Source organism: Hippopotamus amphibius, chromosome 17 (genome assembly GCF_030028045.1).
Source record: "Hippopotamus amphibius kiboko isolate mHipAmp2 chromosome 17, mHipAmp2.hap2, whole genome shotgun sequence".
NCBI lineage: Eukaryota > Metazoa > Chordata > Mammalia > Artiodactyla > Hippopotamidae > Hippopotamus > Hippopotamus amphibius.
Window position 1 is genome coordinate 12,809,248 of NC_080202.1, and position 15,312 is coordinate 12,824,559.

The 15,312-nt window shown below is 52.4% G+C and overlaps 1 protein-coding gene across 17 annotated transcripts in view; it reads right to left on the bottom strand.

The window, feature by feature from the left end:
* Positions 1–15,312, bottom strand: part of SGSM2 (small G protein signaling modulator 2) — a 46,515-nt gene that overhangs the window by 24,960 nt on the left and 6,243 nt on the right. For 10 of the 17 annotated variants that reach the window (XR_009049909.1, XR_009049908.1, XR_009049907.1 and 7 more), the window contains 6 exons: positions 2,216–2,408; positions 1,785–1,946; positions 1,455–1,522; positions 1,212–1,357; positions 790–924; positions 174–298 (listed from right to left, as the gene is read on the bottom strand). Coding sequence is in view for 14 of the 17 variants with exons in the window: in XM_057714318.1 (XP_057570301.1) it covers positions 174–298; positions 790–924; positions 1,212–1,357; positions 1,455–1,522; positions 1,785–1,946; positions 2,216–2,408 (829 nt within the window). In the remaining 3 variants the exon portion in view is untranslated. Of the gene's footprint in view, positions 1–173; positions 299–789; positions 925–1,211; positions 1,358–1,454; positions 1,523–1,784; positions 1,947–2,215; positions 2,409–3,960; positions 4,005–15,312 lie in introns of all 17 variants that reach the window. The other 7 variants (XM_057714317.1, XM_057714315.1, XM_057714321.1 and 4 more) reach the window with 3 other exon arrangements.

Below are 15,312 nucleotides of genomic sequence, written 5' to 3' on the forward strand. Positions count from 1 at the left end.
TCAGTCCTAGAGAGCTTGGGAACCTCTCCAGGCAGCCTCTCCCTGCAATTCTTGGCACCGGATAAGGAGTGAGCCTGTCTCCTGGAGCAGGCTGGGCCTCTCCATCCCTCCCGCCTGGGAGCAAGGCCCCACTCCCTTCCCTGGCTCCTGGGAGGGAGTCCCAAAGCTCCCACCTCTTTTCCAGCTCAGAGTCCCCCAGAGTCCCGTTCATGAGCTGGTTGGGGGTCCACTTCAGAGTTAGGCTCTCTGCAGACTGGTGCAGGGAGAGGTAGCCAGGGACAGCCTCCATGTCCTCCTTCTACAGGGAGGAGACACACCAGAAGACAGAGAAGATGAGGGCCTGAGAGGGTCCTGGGGATGGCCTACAGAAAAGGAGCTCCAGGTGGGTGCAGGGGAGGCCAGGCCAGGCCAATCACGGGATCCTGAACTGGGGGCATCACGTGCCACACAGATGTGGGCACCTCCTTTCCCTGGCCACTGGCTCTGTCCTACCAGCCGCCTGGATGCCAGGTGTGTTCAGGCCAGTCGTACCCAAGCTGGGCGTTCACCCTGCCTGCTGCCTGCCCTTCCTACTCCAGGACCACCTGGTTCTCAGCTGGCCAGAGCAGATGCCATTCCTGGCTCCTGCCAGCTCACGGCTGGGCATGAGGCTATGAAACTGTAAAGTAGAGGGTGGGGCCCTCCTCCCCCTTCTCTCTGGGCAAGCCCCTGGGGAAAGGGTTGAATGTGGCTGGAGGTCCGGGCGCTTTCGGAAGAGGGAGAGGAGGGGTGGGCGTTAGGCTCTCCTACCGGCTGTACCAGCACATTGTTTTTGCCGTAGAGCAGCCGTGTCCTTGAGTTCTGGTGCAGGGACTCCACGTACTCGCGGGCGCAGGCGGCCAGCCTGTCCTCCGATGCGCTGCCACTTGAGTGCCGCTTCCGGATCTGCGCACAAAGTCACAGCTCAGCCCAGGGAAGTGGGGCTTGAGAGCCCTAGGCCTCCGGCAGACCCTCTCTAACGGACCCCAAGGGTCCTTCCTGTCCCCAGTCTGCTCTCAGCCACGTGCTCTCAGTTCTGTGCTCCTGGCATTTACATGAGTGCCAGTGGGGAAAAGACTCTTCCAGGGCGCCTACTACCCTGGGCATCTCCAAGGTCCAGACTATATCTGCCAGGAGCACACAGGCCCAGGGCACATCCTGGGTGAGCACAGGGTAGGAAGAGTGACACCTACTCCTAAGGCTGGGCGCTTCGCAGGGGAGTCCTGGCGATTCGGGGGGCCCCGGATACGGTGCCTCTGGACCAGCTCATCAGCAGAGGGGTCCGTCCAGTAGTGATCGGCTGTCTTGAGCTTGGTGTACTCCAAGGCACAGGGTCCCACTGTGGACACAGGGACAGCCAGCTCAGGGGTGCCCCCTCGGCACCTGCCCTGGAGCCCCCATTGGCCCAGCACAGGCCTCTCTGCTCCCAGGCTTACCTAGAAGAGAGGCCAAGATGGGGCCAAACACAGGGTCTGCCAGTAATGCCTCCTTCTCGTAGTACTTGCTGCCAGGGGAGAGACAGACAGGGTGACTGCTGGGGCTCCGGGACTCACTCCAGGGCCGTCAAGCTCACCAAGGAGATACGTCCCCACAAGGACCAAATTCATGGCAGTGACCAAGAAGAAACGAGTCCACAAGGACGTGAGCTTTGTGGGGTGCCAGTTGTGGTCTATGCTTTTGGGGTGCTCCGGGGGAATGGTGCGTGGCTATAGACTGTGGTGGGCAGCCAAGCGCGGGGAGGGGTGGGCTCAGGGAAGGGCGGTCACCTGCAGTTCTCCACCAGGTACTGCACGACCCTGTCCAGCACTTTCTCCATGAGCGCTGTGCGCACCCATATGTGTTTCAAGGCCTGCAGGCTGAGGGCCGGGGCCTTGCCGCTGGCAGAGGCCTGTCTCCGCAGGGTCTCCTGGTTGCCCACCAAGGGTTTCCTGCAAAGATGGGGTGGGCTTCAGGAGTGCGAGGGCCTGGGGGATAAGCCGCACCGCAGACTGGTGGCACTGGGGGTGGAGTTTGGTGCCACAAGACGAGAACCCAGAGGACTGACTGGGAGGGGGGGTTGGAGGTGGGGGACGGGACCTTGTGCCTGGAAGGGCCACACCCCACCCTTAGGCTGCCCTCTCACCCAAGAGGCCCTGCAAGAAACAACAAATGGGAAGAGCAGAAGGGAGGCATGAGAGGGTGCTGGCCCAGGGCTTACCTGCCCTCTACTTGCTGCTGCAGCTCCTGCACCTTGTGGCAAATCTCCCCAGCCACTGGGCATGTCTTCCCCAGCTTGGTGAACAGGGCTGCCACCTTGTCACTGCGCAGGAAGCCTGCGGCCCGGCGCCTCAGCTGATGCAGGAGGCAAGCCTCCACCGCACCTGGGCCACAAAGGGAACCAGCAGCTGAGCCTGGGCAAGAGGGGGAGAGGGAGAAACACTCCCCTCTTCTCCATACCTATGGAGAGCAGAGAGGCGAGGGCAGGACTAGGGGGTGGGGTTCAGGCTTAGGCAGGCCATGGAGACATACCCTGACCTCTTTCCGAAACTCTCTCACTCGTCCCCCTGCTCCTGCCCAGGGTGGACCTGCGGGGGCTTTGACGTGCCACGCCGTCTCTGTCCCTGTCCCTCCCCCTCGCCTGGTAAGTACACGCCTCTTGTATGCAGCATCGCCCTGAGGCTCTGAGGACAAAGCTGCCAGTGCCAGCTGGGATGGGCGGCTCCAGCCCCTGCCCACGAGGGCCAGGACAGACAGCACCTACACGGCAGGGGATGTAGGGAGCACACAGCCCGGCAGCCCTCTTGGAGAGCGTGGATGATGCAGTTGCCAAGGAACGAGGCTCTGGAGAAGGAGCTGAAATGTTGATGAAGCCACTGCAGAGATCAGACCTGACAGCGGCCCTGAATTATTGACGAGCCCTGCAGCTGACAGTGAGGGATTTCTATTTCCCATGCAGGGAGGGCTTCCCTTCATTCATTCATGTTTTTAGGGGCTAGGCCTACTTTCTCCATCTGGATTCTGAGCAGACAGGCCCCATAGGAAGGAAAGAAGGGCTTGGTGGGGGAGGGTGGGGAGCTGCCCTGGATGTATACAGAGTCTAAAAAAATTAGTGTGTAGGTGTGGGGGAGAGAGGGGCTTGGCCATTATTGAGGCCAAGTTGACTGTTTTACAGCTGAGGAAGGAAAGGCCCGGAAAGGGGAAGAGAGCTGATTTGCAGTCACATAGTGGCAGAGCTGGGAGTAGACCCACGGCCCCAAACACTGGCCCAGCTCCTTTCACCTCTTCCAGGTGTGTTGGGGGTGGGGGCCCACAGGTGGGAGGAGGTCTCCTCTCACTTCACAGGTACACTTTTCACACGGATTGTGCTGGAGGTGGGGAGTCAGAACAGGGTCTGAAGCATGGTGCCACTCACTACTTCTGGGAACCATGGGTAAGTGACTAATGCTCTGAGCCTCAGTTTTATCATCTGTGAAATGGGGGAGACTTTTTAGGACTGGTGTGAAATGTTACACGAGATGAAGTATGCAAACCCCTTGTGCAGGAGGCCCTTGATCCAAGTCGGTTCCTGACTCCTCACCTCTTTTTGTTGAGATCATGTTCTACGGCTAACCTATAAGGGCTGGGCCAAGTCCTCTCGTTGGCAGAGAGAAGGGAGGACACATTGGAGAGAGAATCATGGGCTGCCCCAGAGGTGAGTGGAGGTGTCATTCTCTTAGGAACAGGGGAATTGAGGCCCCATCAAGCTTACTGTGACTAGCGTTGTTAAAATATGAAACTGGGGCCTTCTCTGGCAGTCCAGTGGTTAAGACTCCATGCTTCCACTGCAGGGGGCACGGGTTTGAACCCTGCTCAGGGAATGTAAATCCCGCATGCCACATGGTGTGGTTTAAAAAAAAAAAAGAAAAAAAGAGACAATATGAAACCTGGACTTAGGAAATAATCACTGAAAACAGAGGCTCTCACCTGTTTTCTGCCTTCATTGTTACTGATGGACAGTCACTGATGTCCTATAAAAGAGTTTTGTTTTGTCTCTCTTTTGTACCAAGGTCAAGAAGTTAGAAACAGTCCCTGGGGCCAATGTGGAAGCCGGCCAGCTCGGTGAGTGGGTCCCAGGGGAAGGGAAACAAGACAGGACCCCCTTCCTCTCCTGGGAGCTCAGGAATCAGAGGACTTCATTTCACAAGTTGCAGCCTTTCCTTCATGGCATGTTCATACATCAGTGAGCACATGTGTACGCAGACAGGTGCATCTACAGGTATCCTGTGTGTACGGGGCATGTGGGGAATCTTTGCCTAAGTGTCCACATACTCCCCTCCACAGCTGTCCCCTTGGTCCCCGGAGGTCCTGCATGGCCCTGGGGAACCTAGGCAATTGACCTTTTTGTCCTAGTCTCTTGGTCCTGGGGCTGCTGCAGCTGTAAGTCCACACCTGGAGGAAAGTGGTGACCATTTCCCGGGGTGGCACTCCCCGTTCAGAGCAGTGAACAGGGCCAGGGAGGCAGCAGGTGGCACCTGCCCTGCAGGGAGTCATGTGCCCGGCCTGGGCGATGTGACTAATTGCCAGGGCAATGGGTCATTAGCCTTCCTTCTCTCCCCAGGTGATGGCCTGAGCAGCCCGGCTGCGGGGCCCGGGGGTGGTGGCAGCAGCCTGGCCTCACCCAGCCCGCCAGGCAGCCTCTCCGCACAGGCCTCGGGGGTTCTCTGGGGTGGGTGGAGGCATTCCTCAGCAATTACTGCAAGTAGGGAATATTAAGAGGAGCCCAAACAGTACACCCACTGCCCCCGCTCACCCCATGGCCCCTAAGTTCCTGCTGTGAAATGTAGGCAAGGTGCCAGGCAACGTCTGCGGAGGGAAAAAATCTCAGCTCTCTATGTTCCAAGCAAAGTAAACGATCCTCTATGCAAGGTACTCCTAACCTGGTTCCACAGGCTCCTCGGCCGGTCATTGTTCAAACTACACTAGTCCTTCCCCATTCCCACCGGGCTGTCCCCCACAGAGAAGGAGCACGTGCAACGAGAAATGTTATTGTGTGCAGCGTGTAGGCAAAACAATAATACGATAACACTAACAATATATAATTGAGACGTACTCTCCTAAGAGGGTTTGTGGATAGGCTTCTGGACCTTCCAGAGACCCCCTAAAATGGCACACAGAATCATTGGTCTGCTCCTGCGTGCTTAGGTGAGTGCCTTTTTTTTCTGGATAAAGGACCCTTGGCTTTTAGTTTCTAAAATGGGTATCTGACCCCTGAAAGTTTTAAAACCCTGCTCTCCTGGGTTGAGCAGAACCACAGACACCTCCACTGATCGACACTTACAGACATGGAAGTACAAATACCCCCCTGGCCCCTCCTCATATACAGAGAATACCACACCCAGAACTGCCATTGCAGAGCTACCAGCAATTATGCCCAATCCTCCAGCTGTCTGCGCTCCCCAGGAGGGCCTCTCACAGACCATTACGCACCCTTCCCCAGGGAGAAGGCCACACAGAGACCACTGGAGGAGAGGGCCCTGGCAGCAAACGCTCATCACAGCCAAAGCGCCGAGTCAGCCAAAACCATCCCCCTTCTAACTGAGCTGTCTGGGCTCTGGTGCCCCAGCAGTGACGTGAAGGCTTCAGAAGCCTCTGTTCCAGGGTTCCCAGCACCACCTGTAGCCACTCTGGATGCCCCAGAAGAGTCATTTGGCTCATTTCATGTAAGAAAAACATACACTAATTAATAAAAATCAGCACTGTTTGTGGTCATTGGTTGGGATGGAAAGGTCTGGGTGAATGAATTGAAACAGAGAAACAGACATGACTCAACAAGCACGATCCTCTCACTCCCCACCTTGGTCTTCCGGTGGCCTACAGAGCTATGGTACCACACGAGCCTAGGGTACCCTCTCTACTCTGTCATCCTATCCCACTGACGGCAAGGCTCAGGGAACTGCAGCTTGGAGTGGGCAGGAGTGGAAATAATTTTAACTCTAGTATCTTTCTCTGGACATCCCACCCTGACAAGGTCTGCAACCATCTTCCCAGGGAAAAGCGGTGAACTACAGTCCAGACTAGCCCTGGGACTCGCCCTCACCAGTCTCTGACATGCCCCTAAAGTCTGTTAAGACATGGGGCTTGACAAATGCTACATGGATTGGAGACCACCAGTGCTAATGGAATCCTACAGGGCCTCCCCCACAAACTCCTTACCTACTGATTTAACCATTCCAAGGAGTCCAATTTAGAGCAGAGGAGACATGGGTAGATAGAGAGAGAATGGACTTGGAATGTTACTGAATGTTCTTGGAGCTTGCTGAAGGGTGGGCTGATTGGTAAGACCCCCTACGGTGGCAATGTGGCACTATCTATCAACATTGCAAATAACCTCTGACCTAGTAACCCCTCTTCTGAGAATCTAGCCTACAGATATAACTGCAAGCGTACTTAGTTATAAGAGTAAAAGATTGGAACTATTCTCTTGTCACTCATAGGGGACAGATGAAGTAAATATTCACACAGCATTATGCCACTCTGAAAAAGAATGAGGATGATCTCTAGGAACTAATAATGGAAAGGTCTCCAAAAGCACTATGCAGAGCAGTATGACTGCATGTTACCTTTCGATTACAAAAAGGGTGGGGTAAACAAAAAATACAATTAAAAAAAAATTTAGGATAAAAAACTCTGGAAGGATGCACCAGAAGCAAAAGTGGTAGTACTACGACTGGGGAACTGGTAGGTGGAGGGGAAGTCAGTGAAGGGGCGCAGGGAAAAGAGTGAGAGTTTTCACTGTGTACCTTTTGTAGAGTTTTGATTTCTGAGCCAGGTTACCGATTCAAAATAATAACAATAATTCCATCATGAAAGGATGCCAGAGATTCTCTCCAACCTGGAGGTGAATTGAAACTCATACAGCTCAGAAAGCCTGGGTCTGTCCATGGGCACCCACCCCGTCACCAGCTCTCTCAGCAAACAGGGTCTGCAGATTAGCTTGTTTCCCCCTCCCACGGGAGGATCTGGGCTCTGCTTAGGGTAGCCACTGGTGATGTGAGCTGTGCAGGGACTAGAGAAACAATTCAATGGGCTGGAACAAGCTTAGGTGTCTTAGGAGCCCACAAGAATAGACTAAAGCCAAGGCTGCCAGGAAACACAGCAGTGGTTGAGAAGGGTCCTCAATCAGCCCATGGGGCCTCGGGAAACAACCCCAGCTCTCACGCACATATGCATGTTTAAACTGTGTTCAGCAGGCAAGGGGCCCGGACAAGCCCAGCCTGGTAATAGGGGCACCCGCTGAATGGCCTTCAGAGAACTAGGTCAGCTGGCTGAGGTAGAGGGACCCAGCATCCAGAGTCAGCACCGCCTGACATGAAGGCTGGACCTGAGGCTCTGAGCCAGGAGGGGTTGCTGACGGGAGGAGCAGGTGTGTCCAGTGTCCCCTGCTCCCCACCTCTGCCAGCTGCCATCTGTGCAATGCGCGAGTTCAGTTTCCAGGTGAGGAAAGTGCTGGGTGGAGCAGTTAGCCACAGGTGGCTGGTTTGGGTCCTGGAGTTTTAGGGGACATTACTCAGAGCAGAAGGTTTTGTTGTTGTGGTTGTTTGTTTGTTTGTTTCCGATTCTAAACAATATTAGTTTATTTCCATCTAGTCTGGTTATATCTCTTTTTTTTAAAGAACTTTTATTGAGATACAGTTGACATACAGAGCAGAAGTTTTAAAAGCCTTGGATGGTGAAACCGAAATTTCCAGGAGAGGACCAGCCTCCCTGGAGATAAAGGAATGGGTAGGATGGGCAGCCTCTTTTTAAGTAGGAACTTCCTCAACTGATTGAGGAAGCTAGTGTTTCACCTGTAGCGGATGAAGTGGGAAGAGCAAAGAGGCAAGGCCAGGCACCCTACGTCTCTCCCTGTCTCTCCCTTCCCCACTTCCCTGGCTGGCTATTTCCACCCAGGGATTTATAACGGCTGCCTCCACGCAGAACGAGCATTTCTATGGTAACAAGAGTACATTTTTCCCTCCGCCTGCACTGGTGATGCTGGCGGTTTGCTTCAGCTTTGGCGGGGGGCGGGGGGTGTGGGGTGTGGAGTGGGGGAGTGGCATTCAGCCTTGCTCAAAGCCCTAAAACAAGAAAGCAAGTCTCCCACCCAGACTTTCACTGGGAGGAGAAAGCACTGCCCTGATATTCCAGAACCAAGCAGGTGAGGGAAATGAAATTCATACCACACATACCCGTCCTCCTTGCCCTGTTGGGGATGCAGGGCAGAGTTTGCATGTGCAGTGCTCACACTGGCCCCAGGGAACCAGGCTCGACAGCCTCACCCAGCTCGCCAAGGGACCCACTGTCTCCCAGAGGATCTCTGGGCATCATAAGTCCACTGTTCATTGAGTCCACTTCAATGCCCCACACCTCCAGGCTCCACTACTGGGCAACACAGGCTTTGGAGTCAGAGAGATGTGGGTTCAAACCCTGGTTCATTTCCTTACTAGCTTTTTGACTTTGTGCACACCACTATGTCTCTCTGAGCTTCAGCTGCAGGAAGGGAAAGGAACAGGTCCCACCCTCAATGGGTGTTGAACGACTGAAGGCAACAGCGTGTACAGAGGTGAACAGGGCTCCTGATAGCGCCCAGAACACGGAAGGCGATCGACGAGCATTAGTGCCTTTCCTCCCTGTGCATGAGCCCGTCCCCTGCCCTCCCTCTGGGACCTACAGATGCTCTGGCTGTGCTCCCCTCTAAGGCCTCCCTTCCCACCTGCACACTGGATTCCAGCCCCTCTCACCTCTCAAGGACATTGCTCCAGCAAACATCCCTCCTCTTTCCTGTATCTTTAATTTTTCCCTATTAGATACTTTCCATTTGTACATAAACATTCTGTAATTTCTCTAATTAAAAAACACACCACCACCCCCTCTCTTGGCCCTACATCCCCATTTAGGTATTAAACCATCTCACTGCTTTCCTGCACATAAAATTTCTCAGGAAAGCTGTGTATGTGCCACGCAGCTACATGTCGTATAACTGCTGTGACAGGTCACTTGGGGTCTGCCTCCCTGAGGAAGGGCTAGGCCCTGATCCCGAGGGAAAGACTCCTGGTGCCCTTCCTCAGGGCTGTCTCCATAGAGGGCCCCATTGGCAGCCAGAGGAGGCAGACAGGGAGGGAAGGGTGGACATGTGCCGTGGTCACCAGAGCTCTTCTCACCCCCTCCACACAGGAATGGCTGTGGCTCCGTCAAGGTCAAGGATTTCCCACGGGCAGTGACTTATGGGGAGAGGGATTGCGAAAAGCTTTTCTGTTGGGACAGGGGAGCTACAAACACTCTTGCCTTTTTTTTCTTTTCTTTTTTTTTTTTTTTAAACAAAACCAGCCTTCATAGCCTGCTGCCGCGGTTATGGTCAGCACCGAAGGCTCAGGCCTTTGCCCTTACCTGTGGAAGTGCTCTCGTGGTGGGGGCCCAGTGTCCTGGGTTTCTACTCTTTCTCCTCTTTTTGGACTTTGACCATGACTGGCCACCCAGCTGGAGCCAGGAAGGACCTGCTGTTGCTGAGGCTGCTGCCTTCCCTTCCCATCCTTGGTCTTGTAAACCAAAGACAGGGTCTGGGTGGGGGACCTGCGTAGTTGTAGAGAGTGGACACAGAAGAGACAGATGCAAACCCAGCCCGCTCTCTCCTTCCCCGGCCCACACCAGACCAGTGGGCCCTCCAGGATCAGGGAGGACGCTCCAGCAACATCTGCTCCCCTTCCCTGTTCTCCCCACTGCCCCTAGGCATGGGTTCTAGGCTGTGAAGCCTCCGCCACTAACGGATGTCTGTACCTGGACTTGGGGACAGAGGCTGGGCTGGCTCGGGGGTGGGACTATATGTATTGGGTTAAACACAATGTTATCAGTCTACAAGACAAATTAAGTTATGAAAATTCAGTGACTAGCATTTAATGCTGATTTACTCCTAGAAAGTATTCTAGGACTTCCCTGGTGGTCCAGTGGTTAAGACTCCACGCTGCCACTGCAGGGCGCAGGGGTTCAATCCCCGGTTGGGGAATAGGATCCCGCATGCCACACGGTGTGGCCTTAAAAAAAATAATAATAAAATATTCTATATTTACATGACTTCAGACCCCTCCCTCCAGTATCCAACATCCAGTTCCAACACCCAGAGGGTGGGGCAGATTTGCACACTTATCTGTTTGTTCTGCAGGCTTACATGTCCAGAATCCTGCTTAAGGTTTAAGGATGCCTTTGATACATATTTTTTGAAATAAAAATATATCCTATAAAAAAAAAGGTGCACAGGGGCTTCCCTGGTGGTCCAGTGGTTGAGAATCCGCCTTCCAATGCAGGGGACGAGGGTTCAATCCCTGGTTCGGGGAACTAAGATCCCACATGCTGTGGGGCAACTAAGCTCTCACGCACCACAACTAGAGAGAAGACTGTGCACCACAACAAAAGATCCTGAGTGCCACAATTAAGACCCAATGCAGCCAAAAATAAATAAATAAATAAATAAATATTTTTAAAAGCTGTATATACTTGCTAGCTCTGTCTCTTCCTCTGCTCCTCCTCTTTCTCTTTTTTTAAAGAACCATTTCGTTGTGGGAAATTCCAATCACATACAAAAGTAGAGAGGATGATATAATGAACTCCCCCGTACCCATCACCCAACATAAGCAACGATCAAGGCATGACCAATCTTGTTTTAGCTAAACTACCTCCAACCACTTTCCCCCTTATCCCTAGATTATTTTGAAGCAAATTTTAGACATCACGTATTTTTGTCCATAAATATTTTAGCATGTATCTCTAAAAGACGACTCTTTTCAAAATCATTTATCTAATACCTGTACTGTACCCACAAAATTAATAATAATTTCTTAATATGTTCAAACTCCTTGACTGGGTTCCCGGAGTTCAAATTTGTCTGATTGTCCAGATGTGTGAAACTCCCAGAAACATGGATTTCCAGATGGAATCCTGGGGAAGGTTCTAGGAGGCTTTATGAGGAAGGTTATAAGATCGCTTTCAAGAACAAAGTAGAATGTCACAGGTGGTGGCGATGACAACATTTACTAAGCACCTACTGTATACTTGGCTCCATGCTGTGTGCTTTACCTGCATCACTTTTTTTTTTAATTTTTAAAAAATAAATTTATTTATTAAATTATTGGCTGTGTTGGGTCTTCAATGCTGTGCTCGGGCTTTCTCTAGTTGCGGCGAGTGGGCTTCTCATTGTTGTGGAGCACGGGCTCTAGGCGTCTGGGCTTCAGTAGCTGCAGCACATGGGCTCAATAGTTGTGGTGCATGGGCTTAGTTGCTCCGTGGCATGTGGGATCTTCCCGAACTAGGGAATCGAACCCGTGTCCCCTGCATTGGCAGGCGGATTCTCAACCACTGTGCCACCAGGGAAGTCCCCACAATACTCTTTTAATCCTCACATCAACCTTATGGTGTAGGTTCAGAGCTGCTGAATAAGTGGTCATGGTCACACACTTGGTGACAATGGTCAGTCTGTGAACCCAGTTCAGGTCTGTCGGACTCCAAAGTCTCAGCCACAGACCATCACCATGTGGCCTCAGCTGAGCCCCAAGACAGGGCGAGGGGAGCCAGTCTCCCAGAGGGCCTTTCTTTATCCTAGATCATTTCCGGGTGGAAAGTGGAAGCCAGATATTCTGAGAATGAGCTGTTTGTTCAGTGCAGGCGGAAAGAAGAGAGAAGGAATCCCTTTCACTGAAGAGAGAGAGACTAAAAACTGCCTGGCGTCTGAATCTCAGAATGTGCTGAAATACCTCCGGCTGCAATATTCCAGGTGGGACGCATCCTCCGTCACACCTGCTTCTCTCCCAGCTCATTAGCATCTCCTTGCCATTCCCCAGAGGAGCTGCTGTGGCCAAACTTCCCGGCTAATGAAAGCTGCTTAGCAACAGGGAGCTGGTTAATAAAGCCCTGGTGTTGTTCCCAGCTCCACAGACTCCAGCCCCGTCTCCCATTACAGCTCATCCTCAGCCTGAGGCAACCCTCAGGTGGACAGATCAGTGCAGGGAGGGCAGGGAACCTGAGGACTGAGGGGCAGGGCTGGCCCCGTCTGGCCCAGGCCCCAGCCCCAATGCCTGAGGCCAGAGAAGGAGACGTTTACAAGTCTAAGAACCTGTTCTGCCAGGCCAGTGAACCTCTCTGTGGGCCTCCTAAAGCCCTTCTACCCACCAGTGGTTAAAATCCAACCTCAGTGCCCAATTGGAATGGAGCAGAGACACTGTGGAGGCAGACGCTAGCTCCCAGACCTGAGCCGGTGGGGAGGCCCAGTGCTCCTGGATTAAGACCTAAATTACTCCAGGCCCCTTGATGGGAAGAGTAACGGGGCCCTCTGTGAGCAGGCGTATTGCTATTACAAATGCAGAGTTCAAAGGCGAAACTTGGGACAATCTGCTGTTTAACCCTGACCTTGAGTTGTCCACAAACAAAAGTTAAAAGCACCTTGCCCTCTGGGGGTTGGGATGGCAGGAGAAATCAGCCTACACCTGTGGGGGTCAAGAAGCCACAGGAAAACAGGAAGCATTAATTTCATTCAGCAGTAAGTCTTTACAGCCACAGTTTCAAAGACCATACTATGGAGCAAAATGCAAACTTGACATGACTTTTTAAGGTGAAGAGGAGACATTAAAGAACCTTCTCCTGGGAGTCTCACTCCTTCCCTTGAGGAACAGGGACTTTCCAGGGTTTGCTCGGGGGCCAGGTCTTGGGGCCAGGTCTTGGCCCAGGGATTTTTCAGTTCCATTTCTAAGGCTCTCCAGGAAGGTGCTGTTTCCCATTCAAACGTCTGTATTCTAAGGAAGCTCAGGGAAGCTCATCTTGCTCAGGCCCTGCCCTCTTCAGTCACCCCCTAGCCATCCTCTGCAATGAACAGGGGGGCCTGGGCAGGGTGGAGGGGCCCAGGACCCCAGCCCTCCATAAAGCTCCACGGAAGGGAGGGTATACGGGGATATGTGTATAAAAACAGATGAATGAACCTGGTGTACCCCCCAAAAAATAAAAAAAATAAAAAAAAAATAAAAAAAAAAAAAGCTCCACGGAAAAGGGCATTCACTCCACAGCCCAGTCTCTACAGCCTTCACTCTGCTTCCTTTTTCTCAGCACTTTCTCTGGACTCCCGTCTCCCCCAGAACAAAGCTGAATTCTGGACGTGGCTAGGACAGCTGCAAGACCCAGGGTAAGACTAGATCCACTTCAGACTAAAAATGCACTTCTGAACATTTTTCCAGGGGATGAAGGAGCCTGGAATATCAGAACCTCCAAAAAGCCAGAAGAGTGGAATTTTCCATCAGTACATGTCTATTCCCTCTGCCTCCCCCAGGAATCCCTGATTATGATTCCACTGTGTGATGCGGGCAGGAAAAAAGGTTGATAATCACTGCTTTTTTTTTTGGGGGGGTGGGGGGTGGGCCGCCCCACACAGCATGCGGGATCTTAGTTGCCCCTGCAGTGGCAGCATGGAGCCTTAACCGCTGGATGGCCAGGGGATTCCCGATAATCACTTCTTTAAACCAGCATTATTCGGGGCCCAAGTTGGGATCCCCCTCACCATTGAACACTATCTTCAACAAAGTATACAGATTTGTTTTCCTGTGGGTCTCAGATGCCCTGGCTCGACTTAGCTTTATACTGTTGACAGCCCCTCCTGCTAGCATTCCCTTCAGTGACTGTGCACTCAGCCCAAGGCAGAGGCAGCAAACTGGCAGAGGCTTGCAGAAGCCTTTTGTTTAGCCCACACACTTTTTTTTAATGGGAATTAGTTATCAGCATTTAAAAATTGGGACATTTCATATAAAAACCCAGACTTCTGGCTTTTCTTAAAACAAAACCAAGGCCATGGCAAGCCCGGGCCAGCATTCCTGCAAAAGGTGAGTGGTGGCTGCCCTCTTCAAAAATGGCATGTGCTACCCAGTTCGCCCCCAGTCCCCACCAGTGCCTGCTGTCCCACACCTGGACCTTTCTCATCTGATCGTGTGGGTGTTTAGGTTTGCACTTTGACCTAAGGCACGTCCCCAAATCCAGCAAATCAGGGCTCCTCTTGCTTTGGGGCTGATCTTAGAACCCTGGAGTCTTGGGTCTATTTCATAGACCCTTGTTCTATTTTAGCGACTGAAATTGGCTAAAAGTAGAAAAATCATTCCTTTTGAAGGTGATATACCTGCCTGCTGGAAAGAACCATGGGCTTCAAGGCAAGAGGCAAAAGTGAAAGCCCTACTGCTTCCTGGGGGCCCCTGGACTGATCAGAAGGGAACTGACGGTTTCTTCTTACCCTAATGGACCCGATGGTAGGACGCCCACAGCTTTTACTCCTGCCTCTCTTACCCCATTCCCCCACGGCCACCCACATGTGGCGCCCATGCACAAGCTGTTTGCGCTATTTTATTCTGTTTTCTGTGTTTGCTGTGTGTGCTCTGGACAAAGCCCAGCACCATGCCATGCCTAATTGGGCCGCCAGCAGAGCCCCTCTGGTGACAATGACAGACAGTGGCTGACGTGGGGAACAAAGCACAGGTAGAAGGGAGGAGGGTTCTAATATTCTTCAAAGTCACTTACTGCAAGACTGGCATGCTTCTTCCCCAGCAGGGCTTCTGCCAGAGAAAAAGTGGGATCAGATTGCTCCTGCAGACCTGAGAATCTTTATATCACCTCAAAGAACCAGAGAAACTTACAAAAAAGGGAGATAGTAGGACCTCAAATCCTGCAAACCTCACTTCAGCCTTAATATCCAAAAGAGGAGGAAAGACAGACATTTCCCTCACCTCTTACAATGCTAGGAATGTGCACATACATCCCCTCAATCCCCACAAAAATTCCTTGAGGTGGAAATCACCACCCTGTCTTTAGAGGAGCAAACTGAGGGTGACAGAAGTTAAGAAACTTGTCCAGTACAACTTGAGAAGTAAGCAGAGCACCAGGATTTGTCTGTCACTCAGGCTCTGCTCACAGACCGCCTTTCTCCAGTCACCCTCCCACATTTCTCTGCTTTATTTTTTTTTCATAGCTATTACCATTCCTGTTATTGCAGGATATATTCACGTGTACATTTGTTTTCGGCCTGTCTACCCACAGAATGCAAACCCCCAGGTAGAGATGCCGTCCACCTTGTCACTGCTGTTTCCCTGCCTGGCAGAAAACAGAGTCTGGAAACTGGGGGACCTTCAGCGTTTGCTGCTGGACTGATGGGAAGGGTGGCTCTATCGGCCTCACCACGCTACTGTCAGAAGTGTCCCTTCCCTCATCTGCTCCTTTCATTCCTTCCGCTCAGAAATGCACAACCTCCCTTCCATGAACGCCAAATACCAACCTCAGAGGCCA